The sequence below is a fragment of the Aspergillus pseudoviridinutans genome, assembly GCF_018340605.1.
Source record: "Aspergillus pseudoviridinutans IFM 55266 DNA, scaffold_2, whole genome shotgun sequence".
Lineage (NCBI taxonomy): Eukaryota > Fungi > Ascomycota > Eurotiomycetes > Eurotiales > Aspergillaceae > Aspergillus > Aspergillus pseudoviridinutans.
Window position 1 is genome coordinate 1,358,197 of NW_025091282.1, and position 17,564 is coordinate 1,375,760.

The window sequence follows — 17,564 nt, forward strand, 5'->3', positions numbered from 1 at the left end:
GGAGATTGGACCGAGTAGAGGAAACGCCCTGAGAGAGGTAATAGTGCAGTTTTGCTCGACGTCAAAGCTATGCCGGTTTTTCCTGCACGGTTACGTGGTGCGAAGGAGAGTGACCTGCAGTAACACCGTCCAGGGAAGTAGACCGACAAATCTCGATGTGAGTCAGAAACGATGATGGATCATGCGACGGAGGAGAATGTGCCAGCGTTTTCCTTCGTCCAGGTAAAATCGAGTACTCGAGAGGTTATAGATGGCGGTACAAGGATACTTGTAGGATGAAGTGGGAGAGGTTGAAAAAGGGAGTAGAAAAAAAAGAAATCTGAAGAATTGTTCGAATTTCTTCTCTTTTTGGATACCCTCTTTTTTTTTACCCTTTCCGAAAAATAATAATAGGTAATACTAAATGACGGGGAGGAAGATGATAAGGTAGTTTTAGGGCCGCACGGGGCAGGGCTGCTTGGAATTGGAAGAAGGATTTTGGAAGGCTCGAATCGAATTCGAAGAAACCGATGGATGTTTCAACGGATTGAAAGAAAGCTCGGGTGGATCCTTACACTGACGTACAGCTTGGTATTGCAGTATCGTCACAGCCGTTGATACTCGTACGGACAAGTGTACGGAGTACCAGTTCCCCAGTCAGCCTCTCCAGGCCTGGTTCTTGTAATTGATACCTTTGATGTAACGCGTCGCGGTGGCGTATCGTCGTTTGCCTTGTCCTCTCTTCGTCGTCGGAGGCCTGCGGATATTCCCTGGCGTGATACGGAGTACTGATTGTTTCTTTCGAATACTACAGGCGTTTCTCTTGCTGGTACGGAGTATTAGAGGTTGGATTTGATATCGAATGATGAGCACTTGTAATGATGATATAACGCAACAATAATGGTGATGCGATGGCTTTTTCAAAGGTCCTGATAGGGATGAAGAACACAGGTCTGTGATGGTAATCAAACTATGCTTGCGAAAGGGAGTTTAATCTTCCATTTAAATATCAGACCATGAGGGTCAAGAAAGGGGTGAGTGATACTTCATCAGGCATGTAGTCTCATTAGACTGGGCCGTTGTACTTACTACGTAACTTGTTCAGGTTGCTAGGTAAGGTTGGTAGGCATCTTGACTCCGCTGGTGGTGGATTCAAACAGCACATCTCAACAGCGGCCCAAAATTAATTAACTTCTTTTTACCTTTTTTTTTTCTGGGCTGATCTTTCGAACTTACCTCGCTCCCGCGTCGTTTGGGAAGAAGACTGTAAGTAATCTAATCGGCTTAATTTCAAACGTGACCAATGAGCTAAGCATTTCCTCCTGATGCTTTACCGCTTGTCTTAGAGCCAGCCCCGTGGAGAAGACAACTCTCCATGTACGTACTTGATTAATTAATATTATTATTAGTGAGTCGACAAAGGCGCATTAATATTATCGTAATTATTATTTAATATATGAGAATCATCCCATTCATCGTCTCGAAAATGACTCGAGTAGATACTGGAACCGCATCTGGCAAGAGGACAATCAGCGGATACCAATTCGATCCCCTAATTGGCCAACCATACCTGGAGAATGTCACTGTCAATCTCGCATGAGAATGATCGATGTTTCAAAGTTCCCTGCCAACCTTCTTCTCATTCTTTGTTACAGGATGGGGGAATCGTGTATCCATAGGCAGTTTGAGTCTTGTCATTCTATCTACATGCCTTGGGTGTAAGAGGATTGGTAGATAGTCTATATGAATTCCGTCACAGCCTCGTCCCCATGTCCCCACACGTAACCATCCCATCATGATCATGAGATGACATGAGAAGATTGTTTCCGCTGCATTAGGTTCCCACAAAATTCTCTGAGCTGTTGTGAGAGCCTATATAGTCTAGTCTCCGTACACGCGACAGAAAGGTATGTAGAACATCAAGCTAGGCAAGCCCATATATCATTTGTCTAGTACCCCATATACCTCCCTGTTTCTGTCACTATTGTTACAGAAGTGCATGGCACCGACACAATGGTCGTGGGAACAGAGCTGTGGAGGTCTCAGTCTTATCTGCTCATAAATCAGTATCTGATCGGCGAACTTGCATCGGCCAGTTTGAGGGAGTTCTTGTTTATTCCTAACCTGCAGCACGCCAGCACCACTGTCGCTGACCACGGAGTAATAAATAAAATCTTCCAATCCAACACACCCCGAGTCACCTTTACACGACTCACGTCTGCGCTGGCAAATCGATACAGAGTAGACTTACTTGACGCGGTTTAGGGGGTGGGTCCCATCACCTGACAGTTGGAACAGGATTTCATGAATATCACTGTCAATCATCTCTGAACTCTTAACTTACTCGGAATGCTTCTTGACTGTATCAACGCACTGTATCTGCGGCAACTGTGATTCGGAAGATTGATCTCAGGATGGCAGATAATTATTCTTTCGAGCTATATGATAACGACTCCTGATCCACTGTATCCGGATTCCCGAGCTCTGATACTACTGGAACTTTTCGACTTCTTGAATTTAATATCCCATACGTAGTCTAGGAATCAAACACCACCAAGGATTTCCTGTGTATGATTGACTCCGTAATCATCCTGTAACAAGGACTATTCTCCAATATTGTCTTTGTACAAGTTTACAGGGGTAAGTTACCTAGTTACTGGAAATATCAAACAGACTGAGACAGTACAGGGCCGCGATAAGGTTTCTTAGTCCTAGGGCTGAGGCTGGATGAGAATACTAAGTGGCGGTGAAACGATGGCCAAGGGGCGGTGCAACGGTGCAAGAAGGGAAGAAGTCACAACTGGGGTAAATGATAATAGGGATCATCGTCCTTTGCTAGGTTCAAACACTAGCTAGCAGATCCATGGAGACTTATCCCGAGGCTTTCTGCGATGGATTCGCTACAAGCCCACGACGCTACCGTTGAAATTTGAAGTCATCCACCAAGAAGAGCGGTCAAATTCCCCGATCCTCGGGTGGTAGACTATTCCCTATCTACACTGGGTTGCGGCTACATCCCGACCTAGCTTCTCTCAGGTTGACGACGGGGCGCTCAAGTCTGCCATACTCATGCAATTATTAATCCTAATCATCGTTTATGCACGATGCTGATATTGTATAATCAGTTGACGCTCTGACAGCAGACTTGGTCATGTTGCGAATTTACGTCTGGCCTGATTAGTGCATTGACAGGCTGAGCCTGCCCTGTTGTGAGACCAGCTATCAGCATCATTCTGCAGTGCCTCCCAACCCCGCACATGGGTGACAGTTCCTGCTGAATTGGCGTCGCTCATTTCCTCATATTGTCCACCACAGCCTTGAGAAGCTCGTCATTCACTACCGTGTTCAGCTTGTCCTTAACCTCCAAAGGTAAGAGGCCCGGGGCCTATGCTTATCTTGACGGATCTTCGACCTCAAATGCCTTGTCCCTGACGCGGCGTATCGACATGCGCGGTTCGAAACGTTGCATACTGGCAAGGTTTAGGCGAGAAATCGATCAGCTGGCGATTTGAGGATACTTTCTCCCCACCGCATCGCGCGTCGTTTATGGTAACTACCATCCAGTTCGGGCGAAGACAATGCCCTCTTTAAGGATTACCGTGGATCAAGGCTTCTAAGCATGGCATCATTCTGTCACATATGATAGGGTGTCGGGGTCTGGCTCCAACGAATTTGCAGCTCGGACACAGCGACTTTCATTATCTATTCTTTGAGGATTCTTTCACGCTTCCATGGGGCAGGTTCTGATTAGATTGACATTGATTATCTATCCGGAATGTCTTAGAATAGCGCACGAATTAGCGTAGTTAGGTGTTCATTGTACGTAGTTGTATCATTCGTACTAGCTGGCATTGCCCTCCAATGAGAGACTAGCCAGAATGCGAATGATCAGGTGAGAGGTTGCAGCTTCCCCTCGGTTTATAGGCTTGGCTTCGAATCACCATGAACTCAGGCACGTTGTCTTAATGTACCAGGCAACATCGTTTCCTTTACTATTATCGTCTATCATAAATTCTAATGCAATCAGTATTTCTTCCGGCCTATCCGTTTACATACTGGTTTCGCGGTTATTGCGGGATGTGCCTCGATAGAGTCGATGGATAGTTAAGGTCAATTCCATCTCCAATATCAGGTCTCATGTTTTAATGACGCAGGAGCATGTACATTTCAGCTGCTCATGATCACTGGCTGCATGTACTTATGATTAAGGAATAGTCGTACATGACAGCCGTCCGAGGTAGGTACCAAACATTATCACCAATCTATCTTTGTTCTCATGACAAGATGCGTGAGAGGATTGTGCTACTGAATTACCTACCTGGGTAGTTAATACGCTAAGGCACTATTCCATACCACCTTACTGCATCCTGCATATGCTTATACTTATACTTGAAGGACTTGCCATGACCAGAAAAGACATGAGGGAATAACAGGGGGAATACCAGGGGGTATACTTCCTACTTCCAATACTAGTAACTACCCCTCGCCGACATCCAACCGTTAATGGAGCCAGTCACAGTAAAGTACAACGTCTGGAAAATTTTCGTCTTTCTTCCTCTGCTACATGCATATCTTATCAACCGATAAGCAACTCAAACCACCTGATACTCTCAATCCAGTCAGCGTTGATAATGCTAATACTCCGTATTAGTGCTGACAATCCTGACGATCTGACCGCTCTAATGAGCATCATCAAGGCGCGTCCTGACGTGCCACGAAATCAACAGATAGCAGTATAGTTTTGCAACCGAAGTATGATTGACGATGATAGGTAGGAAATCATTGTGAGTCACATTTTTCGTGATGATACTTACCAGTAAATAAATAAAAACATGAAAGAGCGAAGCAACGATGTCTTAAGTAGCCCCGTGACCACCACCGCGACCCCTTATTTGTGGCGGGATGGGCCGGCTCCTAGTGCTTGTGTTACCATGACAGTCGATTTCAGTCCATCAGCATTTATCTCCTCAGCGTGAAAAGAGGTTATCCAATCTATCTACTGAGTAGGCAGATAATCATTCCTTACTAGTTTGAGTCATTAAAGTGACTCCTCCCATTGGACTTTGCAGCCTAAGGCATCCAATAAGAACAAAACCGCTGAGCGGAAGGCTTAAGATAGCTGATTGGCCCTTGGCGTCTGCCTCGATGGGGCTTTTCTCAAACGGTACGGTAAGTAGCTGCCCCACACTTGACAGCTTCCAAGCGTTCCATTCATCGTTCTTCCCTTCAGCCAGGGAGGATCTCGCATCCGAAAATTCCTTGCTACGATCACGCACTTGCCAGCAGCCAGTGAGAGGAGCGGTCAGAAAACCCCCCCGCTTCTTCCTTGGGTTATTGTGCTCCATTCGTTTTCCCCCCTCAATACGAAGTAGAGAAATCAAGTCTCATTTGTTCAATGTCATCATTATATTCCGTTGCCGGTTCAATCGGCATATCATGTATCGCCCATGATTTCATGACGCCAACTGTACCTTGGATCTTATTTCCACATTCATTGATTTTCATAATCTGACCCCGACAAAAACATGTCCCCTACCGTATTACGGAGCTCCACTAGAAAGGGGGGAAGAGAAACACGCGAAACGAGGCGTGCTCCATTCTCCGTTTCTAATACAGTAATGAATGTGCCTCTCTACAATAGGAATCAATTTAGTCTTAAGGCAGAGCCAAAAGAGATATCGTGGTCATGCCAAATTGGTAGCAGTCAACGGTTAAGGACATCATGACATCATCGACAAATTGCCCCATGCAACTGAACCAGGGATCCCCGCTTTTCAAGGATACCCTTCTGCGCATCACAACTTAAGGTATTATTGAAAGAATGAAAGAATGGAAAGGGGGAGAATAACAAGCAGCTTTAACAGGAATACCAGGATTTTGGTTCTACTTTACCTTATGGGTATCTAGCTCAAGAAAAACAGTAACTAAAAAAGAGACTACAATTAAAACTAGGTACGTTAGTCTATCGTCTCCCGCCAGCATGGTTGCTGCATCAGATGCATTAGCGTGTATTGCTGAACTGATCAGTGTAATTCCATTACACCGTTCTCGTATGAACAATACATACAGTACCTTCCATACAACATTTGAGGTTCTGCCCTGTCGATATTTTGCGGCCCCAAGTTCCAGTGTCCACAGCCCACACAACCCCATATGAGATAGAAACCGGGCGCAAATAGATAGATTTTCTCGCCGTCGATCTTCGATAGTTGCCCAACTTCAATTCATGACACGCAGTCAGATGATTTCGTCAAATACATATTTGTAATCCCGTCCCTTGATCTTCAGGAGACCGACTGACGGGGCAGAACAAACCCTGCATTCCTAGGTTCCTAGCGTTTGACATCATCGACTGCCGGGGTTGCGAAATGTAATTCCTTTGTAATTATGACCAGGCGAAGGCTGAGGTGAGCTGTTCCCAACTGGATGGAACGTTGCGCCTCTCGGACCGGGGTTAGAAGGGTATATTTTCCTGTGCGTTGGCCTTTTAGCCTGGGCGTCTACCTTTCCATAGGGGGTTAGATACAGAGGATATCGACAAATTCCGTTCTAGTATCATATCTGGCTCTCATAAAGTGATGGCAATAATATTGATTAAAACTGAGATCCTTTCATTGTTAGTCTAACTCTGCTGGTAGCATTTGTATCTTGTGACCAATAGCAGTTCATAAGGAGGAGCTGAAAGGTATGCAAGCCTCCTGCCTTAGGCAGGAATCTCACATTCAGCCGCTTCGATCCTTTGATGCGTTTTCGAAGCTGCAATGCAACTCCCTCTAGTCATCTCTACAAATCTTCCAGGCCCTCGTACAGCGCATGTGCCTCAAGGCGTCAGCACGGTCATCTCCGTCGTGCTTGTGCCTTGGACTGATAAGCCGCACACTGCTGTCCTAATTCTAACACTCACCTCCCTAGCCAGCCAGCCACCAGTCAACCACCAACGTGCTCTGGCTGGCGAATAGCTCTCAATAGTCATCGATTCGCGAGTGATAATGCATACCTATAGGTAGTCTCAACATTAATAGTAGCTACCGGGCTAACAATCTGCATGAGCGAAGCCTCTCTCCCTCCTGTCGTCTGCCGAGTCTTGTGACCACGATTCTCGGGACAGGCAGTTCCTCTATTTCCTTTTTCTTTCAGCACTTTGGAATTTCTGTGGCTCTTGTTCATGGCGCGGTGACTAGCGACTAAGGTGCATGTCACCTGGCTTCTCGAAAGCGCGTACTCTCTATGTGCTGGTGAGCTTACTATTGAATTCTTGCTCACCGCTAGCAATGCAGCTTCATCAAGGGACATCTGAGGCTCGTCACTTATCGATGTGTGAGTAGAAACCTACTAAAGACAGTATTATTGTACCTTACAGGGAGTGGGCTCTTGGTGCTTCTTTCGACTGACCATCCAGGCACACTGAGACCCGCAGGTGAGGAGATAGACCCTATTGTTTTCTTGCTGGAATACCCGCTGGCAGTGTTTGATTTGAGGTAATTGAGATCCACCATCTGATCCCGGTCTCTTTCTCAACCTGTTTCAGTATTTCCGTCTCCAGGGACTTGGTTCTGAGTGCCAGATAGTCTGATACTGGCAAGCTTCGCGGACCAGCTACCCCAATGGCCGTAACCGCGTTATCGGTGATCAATTACGACTTCTCTCAGTCAATGCTGCCAATCGAGACTTCTAGCGGTTCACTCAAGTGTTTTCACACTTTCCATCGTTTCGCTGTCCGGACGCAGATGTTGTTTTCTTGTTAGTTTCGGTCCGCCCCGGCAACAGGGCGCCACTCCCGTGCTCAGCTCTGTCCGACGCACAAATCGTTAGGGTACAAATTGTCGGTTGCCTTCGTTGATGGAACTTGATTTTTGGACTCGATACGATTAGGAGTTCAATATTGCCTCCATGGCGGACCTAAGGAGTAGTAAGGGGCCAAATGCCAACTACGAGAAGCACTATCGACTGACCAAGTGACACATTGCCAATTAAACTACTGATTTTAAGCACGCGACAGAAAAATCTCTTGTTTTTATTTGTACCGTCAAAACCCACCTCTCTCCACACTAGATCTCCGGCTAAAAATAGCCTTACTTGCTTGGGATCTGAAACTATCTATCCAATCATTTTTGTCCTAGACGCTTAGGTGCGTTTCCAGAATCCTTCGACATCCTCGAGGAATTGGTGGAGAATAGCAAGTCTCATTTGGCTCGCTTGACGACCTGAGGCAGTGCATATTGCAACCTGGAAGGCAGCCAGATTTGTACCTTGTTCTCAGCAACAATCCCTGAAGCAATACTGCGCCCATACTACATACGGGGAAGAGAACCTGAGACACGAAGAATGACAGTTGGCGACCCCGCCTTTTTAAAGCGCCATGCTACTAAAGATCCTAGGTTTTTCAAAATTGTGCTTAGCGAGAGCCGAGAACACCCAATAGAGAACCATTTCCTCAAATTTCAGTGCTGTACTTGGTGCATCCCACGCAGAAGCAATCTGCATGGCAATGACTCTGTCGCCAAACGCATGATGAGTTTATACGGCCGACGGGAGGAGGGATTGTGAAACTTCTGCTCGTGCCACCCCCATGTTCCTGTCGTGGCATTGGCGCACTGGTTGTTATAGTGATATGCAGAACAGAGTATACGAGAACGAGCGCCCTTGTGCAAGTCCACAGATGGATACATACGATAGGCGGCTCAGACTTGTAGCCTAGCGTGAGAAGAGGAGCAAGTTTGCACCTGATCAAGGTTTCATTCCTTTCCAATCTTCTTCTATGATATTCCGCACACCCCCATTGTTCCTTCCTTTACCCTTCTCCACTTTTCATTTGAGCCATCGTCTGAATCTCGGAGTCCAATTTACCCGAAACAGGTACTGACGGGTTCGGAGATTCCGTGATTCCATCGGTGCACTTAATATCGACAAGAGAAGCGAGTCCCCGCATTAGGCTGCTAGCTTGCTAATTACTGCATCCGAACGTCATCTGACTCTACCAGGTTTTACGCTGATCGGCTCATCGCTGAGGAAGGTCCTCACATGGGCAAGGGTCCTGCTGTCTACAAACAACCGTGACATAGAGACCCCTCTTAATGACAGGGATGTTGAACGGTCTGGGACGGCAGTTGGCCATACTCACCTTGACATGCTGAGGCAGTAACAGGTATTGTCAAGCGTGAGCTACCTAGGTATTGTTTTGATTCGATCCGCCCAATTGACTTTGATGCAACCCCACAAGGCGGCAGCAGTTAGAGGTATCAGTTATGGATATATCGCGGGACATAAGAGATCAATCATCACACTTTAGAGCTGTAACACATTCAGCTGTCAGGCCATACAGATTTTGAGCGCCTGGCCTGGCCACGTACCTTATCATCCAGACGACGCAAGAACATACGCGTCCCGGTCTTTATCGGCCGATTTGAAACCAATTGGGTCGCGTCAGGTCCACGGAAGTCAGTGATGAGATGGACTACTAGTACCTCGTGCTTCACAGTCTCGTTAATTTCGCGGCACCATGAGTACTGACGATCGAATATGAGGGCAGACGGAGTCGTGCGTCGGAAAGAGGCCGGGACTATGTACTTGTAGACGATGATGACTCGATTGTTGGTTGACGAAGAAATTTAGCGCCTAGCCTTGCACAAGACACAGTTGATCTTAATTCAATTATCTGACCTTTTAATTGCTTCGTTCTTCTCTAGATTGGAGACTTCTGGCAGAGTAGAATGACACGAGACCTCGATGCATTGACGGTCAAGAATATTTCGACGGATTGCTTATAAGGAAAGTATCGTAGTAGTTCAAGATTTGACTATTACTAGCAGTTATGATAAGATTGAATAGCGCTGAGAGCACAGAAACGAGTTTACACCCACACTACTCTGTAGAAAAGAAGAGACAGAATTGTTGTGCATCCTTACTGTGTAGATAGATATACCCTGCAGAACATGTTATGTGAGGAGTCACCGCCATCTTCCCCACGCAACTCCCTTACAGCTTTCATCTTGTACCATCCAGCGTCCTCGTCGGAAGCGAGTAGAGATACCATCGAAAGACAACAAGTCAATATACAGAAGGCGTTCACCAGAAGCATGGACGATTCAACGCCGGTCGATGCCGCATTCACCAAGGCGCTACCTAAAGTCGAGGTATCGTAGTAACTTCCCAACAGCATCTGCCGTGAGTCTAACGAGCTCCAGGTCCACGCTCATCTGAGCGGCAGCATCAGCCGCCAATGTCTCCATGAGATCTGGCTGAAGAAGAAGGCCCAAAACCCCGGCTTCGACGTCGAAGATCCTCTGATAGTCATGCCACCAGGAAAAGTCGACTACTCTCTTCAGACGTACAACACAACCTGACCCGTCCCATCACAAGAATCACCCACTAAGAAATGCCCCCAACAGCTTCTTCTCCGTCTTCTCTAAATCCATCTATCAACTTTGCAACGACCTCGACAGCCTTGCCTACGCCACCTACTCCGTCCTACAAGACTTCCTCGCCGACGGCGTCCGCTACCTCGAACTCCGCACCATCCCCCGCGCCTCGCCCACTCTCGCCTTCACCCGAACAGAATATCTCACCACAGTCCTCACTACCATCGAAACCTTTTTGACCATTCACTCCCCGCAAATCTCTATCTACCTCATCCTCGCCATCGACCGCGGCAACAACACCGCCGCCGACGCCCTCGACATCGTCGACCTGGCCATCGCGCACCGCCCACGCATCGTCGGCATCGATATCTGCGGCAACCCCACCAAAGGCGACGTCGCGCTCTACGGCCCCGCCCTCGCCAAGGCCAAGGCCCACGGCCTCGGCATTACGGTGCACTTCGCCGAGACGGTGGCCTCCGGCTCGGAAAGGGAGCTAAGCACGCTGTTATCGTTCCGACCGGACCGGCTGGGCCACGTCATCCATGTGCCCGAGGACTTCAAGCGCGAGATCGCGCGCCGCAGGCTGGGGCTCGAGCTGTGCATGTCGTGTAATGTGCATGCGGAGATGATCGATGGGGGGTTCCCCGCGCATCATTTCGGGTATTGGAGGCATGTGGATTGTCCGGTTGTGTTGTGTGTACGTTTTCTTCACTCTTTTTACTCTATGTTTTCTGGTGAAGGTTAGGTGCTGACGGTGCTGGCGTGCTGACGGTACAGACGGACGATATGGGCTTTTTCTGTAGTCCTGTCTCGAATGAGTATCTCCTGGCGGCGGAGCACTTTAATCTCGGGAGGGCGGAGCTGCTTGCATTGTGTCGGGAGTCAGTTGATGTGATTTTCGGGGGACAGGCGGAGAAGGAGCGGATGAGGGGGCTTTTGCTGGATTTCGAGGATACGTATACGTCGTAGTTATGATACGGATGATTAATGAGATATGACCACGAGGTGAACGACTGTCAAAGAAACAAATTGGTATCAAAAGGTATCAATATAGTACATTCAACATCAACCCTGCCATCGGAACTTGCCCTCTCTCAGTGTCTCGACAACACCCAAAGGCATGAATTCCCTGTTTACAGCCGCCAGACCTCCAAACTTCTTGACCATCTCCTCGTGATACACCTCGGCCGTCCAGCGCCAGTACGGTGCCATCGTCCCCCACGAATCCGTGATTTTCCGACTGCCGCCGGACCCCGATTTCTCCAGCGACACCAGGCTACTCTGAAACCCGGCAGTCTGATTGATGCTGACCTCTTGGGGGATGCGGATCAGATCCTTATACGCCTGCAGCAAAGCGCGGCTGTGCGACTCGGGAAACCGCATGAACTCGTCCAGCGACATGAACGTGGCCGGGCTGCCATCATCATTGAAGTAAGCGCGCGCCGAGCCGCGGGGCCCGAACTTCTCGAACCGCTCCTTGGCAGCATGCCAGGCGTCCTCGTCCTCCAGGAACGCTTTCTGGAGCCGGCGCTGCGGCGTCTGCTTGATGTCCTCGCGCATTGCCAGAAGCGGAATGTACGGATTCAGCAGCTGCAAGCCGCCCAGCTCGATGGGGAAGTAGAAGAAGCCGTCTGGGAGATCATGGACGTCAAACTTGTCCGCAATCATCTGGCGGAGGTGCGCCGTGACGCCGTTGGGAAACAGAGTCCGCTCGATGCGGCTGAGCGTCGAGATGGCCATGTCGATGTGGCTCCGGCCAAAGCACATGGCGGGTTTGCCGAAGTTGTTGGCGAAGAAACGCGCAAAGTAGCTGTTCCAGGCCTGTACCCAGGCAAAAATGCTCTTGCACGAGGCGAGCTGGTGGCCCAGTTCGGCAATGTGGCTGTCCACCTGCGACTGGTCGATGATGAAGCGGCCCTCCTGCGGGTCGAGCTTCAGAAAGCCCCAGCGGATGTCCCCCGCCGGTAGCACGGCCGAAGGCTCTGATCCTGCTTGGACTGGGCTGCCTTGACGGGAGTTTGGCTTTGTCAACCGGACTGTTCCTGTCTTTTCCTCGTTGAACTCAAGGCCCATGACCTTGGCAAACTTGGTCATGGCGCCCCAAGCCTTGACGCAAGTCTGCTCGCGGCCCCAGAACCAAAAGTCATCATGCAGGCGGTACAAGTAGGCGCCCTCGGTGCTTTGGTTCACCGCGTAGTCCATGCAGAAGAGGATCGTCTCGCCAAAGCAGTCCGATAGCGTATGACTTATGGGAACTCCCCGCTTGCGGACCTGCACCGCGGCGTTCTCTCCGTCCTGCGTGAATTTGAGCGGCGCTTCGAGGAAAACCTTGAAGAAATGGAGCCAGTTCTGAGGAACTCCAAAGTACTCCAGCACCGCCAGAACGGTCGCGTGTGAGAGCGACGGGCCAAACCACTTGAAATCAGAACGGATGGCCGTAAATTGGCCGTACTGGGTGGTGTGGATGATTGACTCTGTGATCAGCAGGTGAAGCAGCGCGTGCTTGGTGTCCAGAGCGTTCTTGCGCTTTTCTTCGTCGGTGAAATCGTCGCTGCTCGCTTCGTCACTGTACTCTGGAACACCTGCTTCCACGGACGACGGCAGCTGGGTCATAAAGTAGTCTTTCGCGTACGTCTGCCGTCTGTAGTCATTCACGCAGTCGCCGCTAACCTTCGAGTCCAGAAAATACCTGCGCCTTTCCCGCTCTTCTTTGGAGATCTGCTGGCGCGGCGATTGCCAAGCGCGAGTCGTGAAAAAAACCCCGAATGTTTTCTTGAACGCCACCGACCATTCGAGTCCCAGGTACTGGAAGAGAAGACTGTCCAGCAGATCCTCGTCCATGAACACTCGGTACTTGCCGTTGAGCTGACGACGCATCTCAACAGGTATCCCTTCCTCAGGCCAGTTCCAGCTGTCCAGTGAAGCCAGACGCATATTCAACACATCTGCCACCTCCTGAGCTACTGCCTTGTTGCGCATGAACTCCTTCAGGATACCCATCTTCTCCTTGGTGAGCAGGTCAGTCCTCAGTAGCCACTCGGAGACCAACTTGAGGTCGTCGACGCTGAACCACTTCTTTTTCGCAGCGAATTCGGTCCCAAATGACTTGGTCCTCTCCCGGAGTTCCTTGAGCGCCTGCTGGGTCAAAGGCGTCGTGTTGAATAGACTATCAAGGTACGCACGGATCGCATCGGCATTTACGTCCGCCGTTGAGAAAACCAATGACTCCCATGTCGCACGCTGCTCCTGCATCTCCGCGCGTCCCACCGACTCAAACGCTTTGCCGATGCCCTGCTCAGCCTCCAAGCTCTCCAGCCACTCTGTCACCAGATTACTGTAGAACGCAGCATGCTCATGCTTCAGCTCGAGCGACTGCAGCTCCTCCTCCAGCTGCGCGATCCAGTCTCTCAAGCTACTCTCAGAAACAGATGGGTCATACTGACTTTGTAGGAGGAAGCGGCGAATATTGGTGTATGTGGCGCGGTCAGAGCAATTAGCGACTCTGGCCGTCTGCTCCTCTGTATCATCCGCATCGAGATCTTCCTTATCGAAGGCGTCGTTGGGATAACCCTTGAGATTGGTAACTCCCTCGAGGAGGACCTGGACTCTATAACGCAGATCGGAGGCATCCTGCGCGTCTTTGAAGATCTTCTCCTTGCGTTCTTCAAAGCGCTTGCGCTGTTTCGAGAGTTCTCTGATTTTGGTGGCGGTGATCGATTTGAGGGTTTGAGGAAGGGCACTGGTGGATGCCATTTTGAGGCGATAAAATTGATAAAGTTTCGGTCCCTCTGCAACACAGTCTCAGAGATTTCATATATTGTCCTCAGTCTCGTCACAGTCAATGAAGAATAGTGAGTCGTGAGAACCCGGGAGTGTGGCTTTGAAGGACAGAACACAACACCGTCGTCCTGAGGATGCTAGAGTGTAAAGAGAGATAGGGAGTGAGTGAGATAGAGACAGAAAGATGCGAGAAGAAGAGATGATGGACATTTGTATTTATGTCTGATGTGACGAGAGTAAAATCTTAAAGCGTAAACAGTGGAGATGGAGTACTAGAGTACTAGATGGCGGTGCAGTGGATCTGGGCGCAGATCGGCCTCCATCGGGGTCACAAAACAGATTAGCCCAGCATGTCTTGCAGCTGGTTGCAATCCATATTCGCCTTTCCCAGCTAGACAATGAATCAGACAAGATTTTGAGTCATATTTGGTTTCATTTGTGACTCATGGTCTGCATATTGACGAATGAGACGCAACAATGCGAAAGAGTGCTTTTAAGCTACCAGGATAACAAGCTGAGCTACGCTTCATGCGCTCAACGACAGGTCAAGCGGCTCGAATTCAATCCAACACTCGTCATACTGCATCTCAAGGAAGCTTTTGCCTCGCAACTCCTCCCTACTGCGGAATCTCCATTGCTGGACGATACCAATCACTGCCTGCGCAAGAACAAGCAACGCCAACTCACGTCCGATACAGCTCCGCGAGCCCTTGCTGAATGCCACAAATTTGGTCTCCATCTCTCGACGATGTTGCTCACTCCCCAGCCAGCGCCGTGGTTTCCATTCATCGGAGTCATTGCCCCAGAGTTCTTGCGATCGTCCCAGCACAAATGTATTCGCAGAGACCGTTGCTCCGACAGGCAGCGGAGCAGGGAGGCTAGGTATGGCCATCTCAGCGCCAGGTCTAATCACTCGGGGAAAAGCAGTCGGAAATGGGGCGCTTAGTCTTAACGTTTCTTTGATCACCGCCTGGAGTTCCAGCGATGATGGCCCTAAATCATGGCTCTGGGAAGCGCGAACTTGGTCTCGAATCTTTTCCTGCCAAGTTTGGCCTTCTTTCGTGCCCAGGTAGAATATAACTGCTGTCAGAGCAGCTGCCGTGCTTCCTGGCCCTGCTATGATCAAGTTGGACGCCTCTGACGCGACTTCGGCTGGAGTCATGCGGTTCGCATCGTCCGGAGGGACTTCTAGCCAGCCCTTGATGATACTAGGCTGGGAAGATGCGACCACTTGTTGTGGGTTCCTCAAGAGCCTCGGCATGGCCACGCCCATGAGGCCTGCCATACCGGTGACTTCACCTTGCTTGCTGTAAGTCGGTCGGCGTAACATTGCATCAACCGGACGTGTGTTCATGAGCCACCCAAAGGCTGGCCAAAGTGAGAAACTCCAGGCCATTTTGGTCATGATGCGCAGATTTGAACATACCCCTTCGCCAGCAGAGGTATCAGTATACGGGTGTACCGCTAGGCTAGGGCCGAAGACCAGCTCAAGCATTGTGTCTAGGGTGAACTGATGCACAACGGGAGCCATGTTCACCACAGTGGTACCGTTGTTCTCCCCATCTTGTGTTGATCCCTTCAACTTTGACTGCAGCCGCGCTAGCAAAAACCCCACCTGCTTATCGATGACAGGCTTGTATGTAGCGATCCTGGTACTAGTCAAAGCTGGACTGACCACCTTCTTCTTCTTGACTCGGTGACTGGCCTCTGTCTTTGCGGCGAAGATGCTCTCGGGCCGGCTGCCCCGGTTGCGACCAAAGTCATAGAACTCGTTCTTCTCGATGGCCTTGTTGAAGCCATAGATGGCCTCGAAATCATCCAGACTGGAGAATGACAGCCAGTCGGGTGCAACTCGGACCACGCGACCGTATCTAGCGTGTAGACGCTGTTCTATCAAGTGATGCTGGCCACTGAAGAATGTAACGAGTCTCCTGTTTGAGTTAGCCCTAGATCTTCGTTCAAGTTGAAGAGCAGATATGAACGAACCAGGCATTAGAGATGTGGGCAAACCAAGGCCCAGGATAGCGAGCGAGAGGATGAAAGTAGCAGCGATAAACAACACGGGCTATGAACGCTGCCAGCGTGAGTGCAACCAGAATCATAGCCAAAGACATGGTGTCTCTGGGAATCAACGTGCTCTCAACAGACAAATAACTGCCGAGGTGCCATGGGGATGAGAAGAGGTGACGAGGTCGGACTTTTATTCACTAAGAAGTAATGTTTGTAATCGATTCGTTACATGTATCAGAGCACTTTGAAACCCCACCAGGTCTGTGCATCGACTGGGATAAATTGACAGCATCAATCTGTCCCCTGTCGCTTATCCGTCACCCTGCAGTTCAATGTAACCATATACCGGAGTCCGAGTTGTCGCAAAACAGACGCTCAATGTCACGCTCGAATTACTGCGGTCCCTCCTCAACCCAGTCAACAAAAAGCTTCGCCAGCTCAAGCCGTCGATCACCCGGCTCATCCCCCACAATCCGCTGGCTCGTGCTCAAGTACTCCTCTCGGAACGCCTGCCAAAGAAACGATTCCTCGTCTGGCCGGGGATAGAACGGATCATTCTTCCAGAACGCATCAACAGCTTGCTCTACCCCCGCCTTATCTATAGACATATCCCTACACAGGTCAAAATCAAGCATCCACATCGCATGCTCGCCGAGAACATTGTCCCATTTGCCTTTCTCCCCGTCAGGAGGAGCAAGGACAAACTCTACATCGTTCGCATTGACCTGCACGACCCAGTGCATGATCGCCAGTGTCTCCGCCATGACTTCGGCGTATTCCCGCATATCCTTGGCCGGGATCCCGAGTTCCTCCATTTGGTCTACATGTAGCGGATAGTTTCGGAGCGAAAAGGCCTTGAACCTTGAGACGCGCGCGGACTGATTCACCTGTGTCCGTCTTCGACCGAGGTACGGCCGAACCAGACAATCCTCGTTCATCTCGCTGGCCAGAATCTCAGCTTCGAGATCAGAGGGACAGTATTCGGCAACAAGGCGCTCTCTCGTTGCCTTGGGAAAGGGAGCGACGCGCTGCGAGTGGATGACATTGCAGGGTGAGTAGCCCTCAGGAAAGCGGGAGAGATGTTCTGCCCACCAGCTTTCATCTGTAGGTTGAATGAAGGTATAGCACCGAGGAACGTAAATACGGGGCTGTATTCCAGAGCGTGGTAGGTTATTTAGGCTGTGAAGCATTCTCTGATGCTTCTCGTAGTCGTTTCTGAGGGATCGAGCAAGTCCGCCATCTTCTCGTTTGTATGCTGGGCCTCGCTCTGAGGGCGCCCAGACTGTCCCGCAGGCACCGGCTCCGATGCGGCGGTATCGAGGTGATTTGTTTTGTTCTTTCATCTTATCTTTGCTGTGATGCTGTGTTTGAGATATTTCGTGTAGTTGTAGAAGGTGAGGTTGAAGATGGTTGATGGTTGACCTTGAATACCACGAC

General features: G+C 49.8%; 4 protein-coding genes across 4 annotated transcripts; 1 reads left to right on the plus strand and 3 right to left on the minus strand.

Annotated features, from left to right (window-relative positions):
* Positions 1-10,055: 10,055 nt before the first annotated feature.
* Asppvi_002537 (putative adenosine deaminase) lies at positions 10,056-11,306 on the plus strand (the record flags this gene model as incomplete). The annotated part of the gene is made up of 4 exons (XM_043298519.1): positions 10,056-10,112; positions 10,164-10,306; positions 10,368-11,034; positions 11,115-11,306. The coding sequence occupies 4 exons, from the start codon at positions 10,056-10,058 to the stop codon at positions 11,304-11,306; spliced, it is 1,059 nt and encodes a 352-aa protein (XP_043154454.1).
* A 96-nt stretch (positions 11,307-11,402) lies between these two features.
* Positions 11,403-14,090, minus strand: Asppvi_002538 (uncharacterized protein; the record flags this gene model as incomplete). Its single annotated transcript, XM_043298520.1, has 1 exon — positions 11,403-14,090. The coding sequence occupies one exon, from the start codon at positions 14,088-14,090 to the stop codon at positions 11,403-11,405; it is 2,688 nt and encodes an 895-aa protein (XP_043154455.1).
* Positions 14,091-14,643: 553 nt separating this feature from the next.
* Asppvi_002539 (putative cytochrome P450 pisatin demethylase) lies at positions 14,644-16,231 on the minus strand (the record flags this gene model as incomplete). Its single annotated transcript, XM_043298521.1, has 2 exons — positions 14,644-16,048; positions 16,104-16,231. 2 exons carry the CDS (start codon positions 16,229-16,231, stop codon positions 14,644-14,646), a joined length of 1,533 nt encoding a protein of 510 aa, XP_043154456.1.
* A 288-nt stretch (positions 16,232-16,519) lies between these two features.
* Positions 16,520-17,470, minus strand: Asppvi_002540 (zinc finger protein; the record flags this gene model as incomplete). Its single annotated transcript, XM_043298522.1, has 1 exon — positions 16,520-17,470. The coding sequence occupies one exon, from the start codon at positions 17,468-17,470 to the stop codon at positions 16,520-16,522; it is 951 nt and encodes a 316-aa protein (XP_043154457.1).
* Between the last annotated feature and the right edge of the window lie 94 nt (positions 17,471-17,564).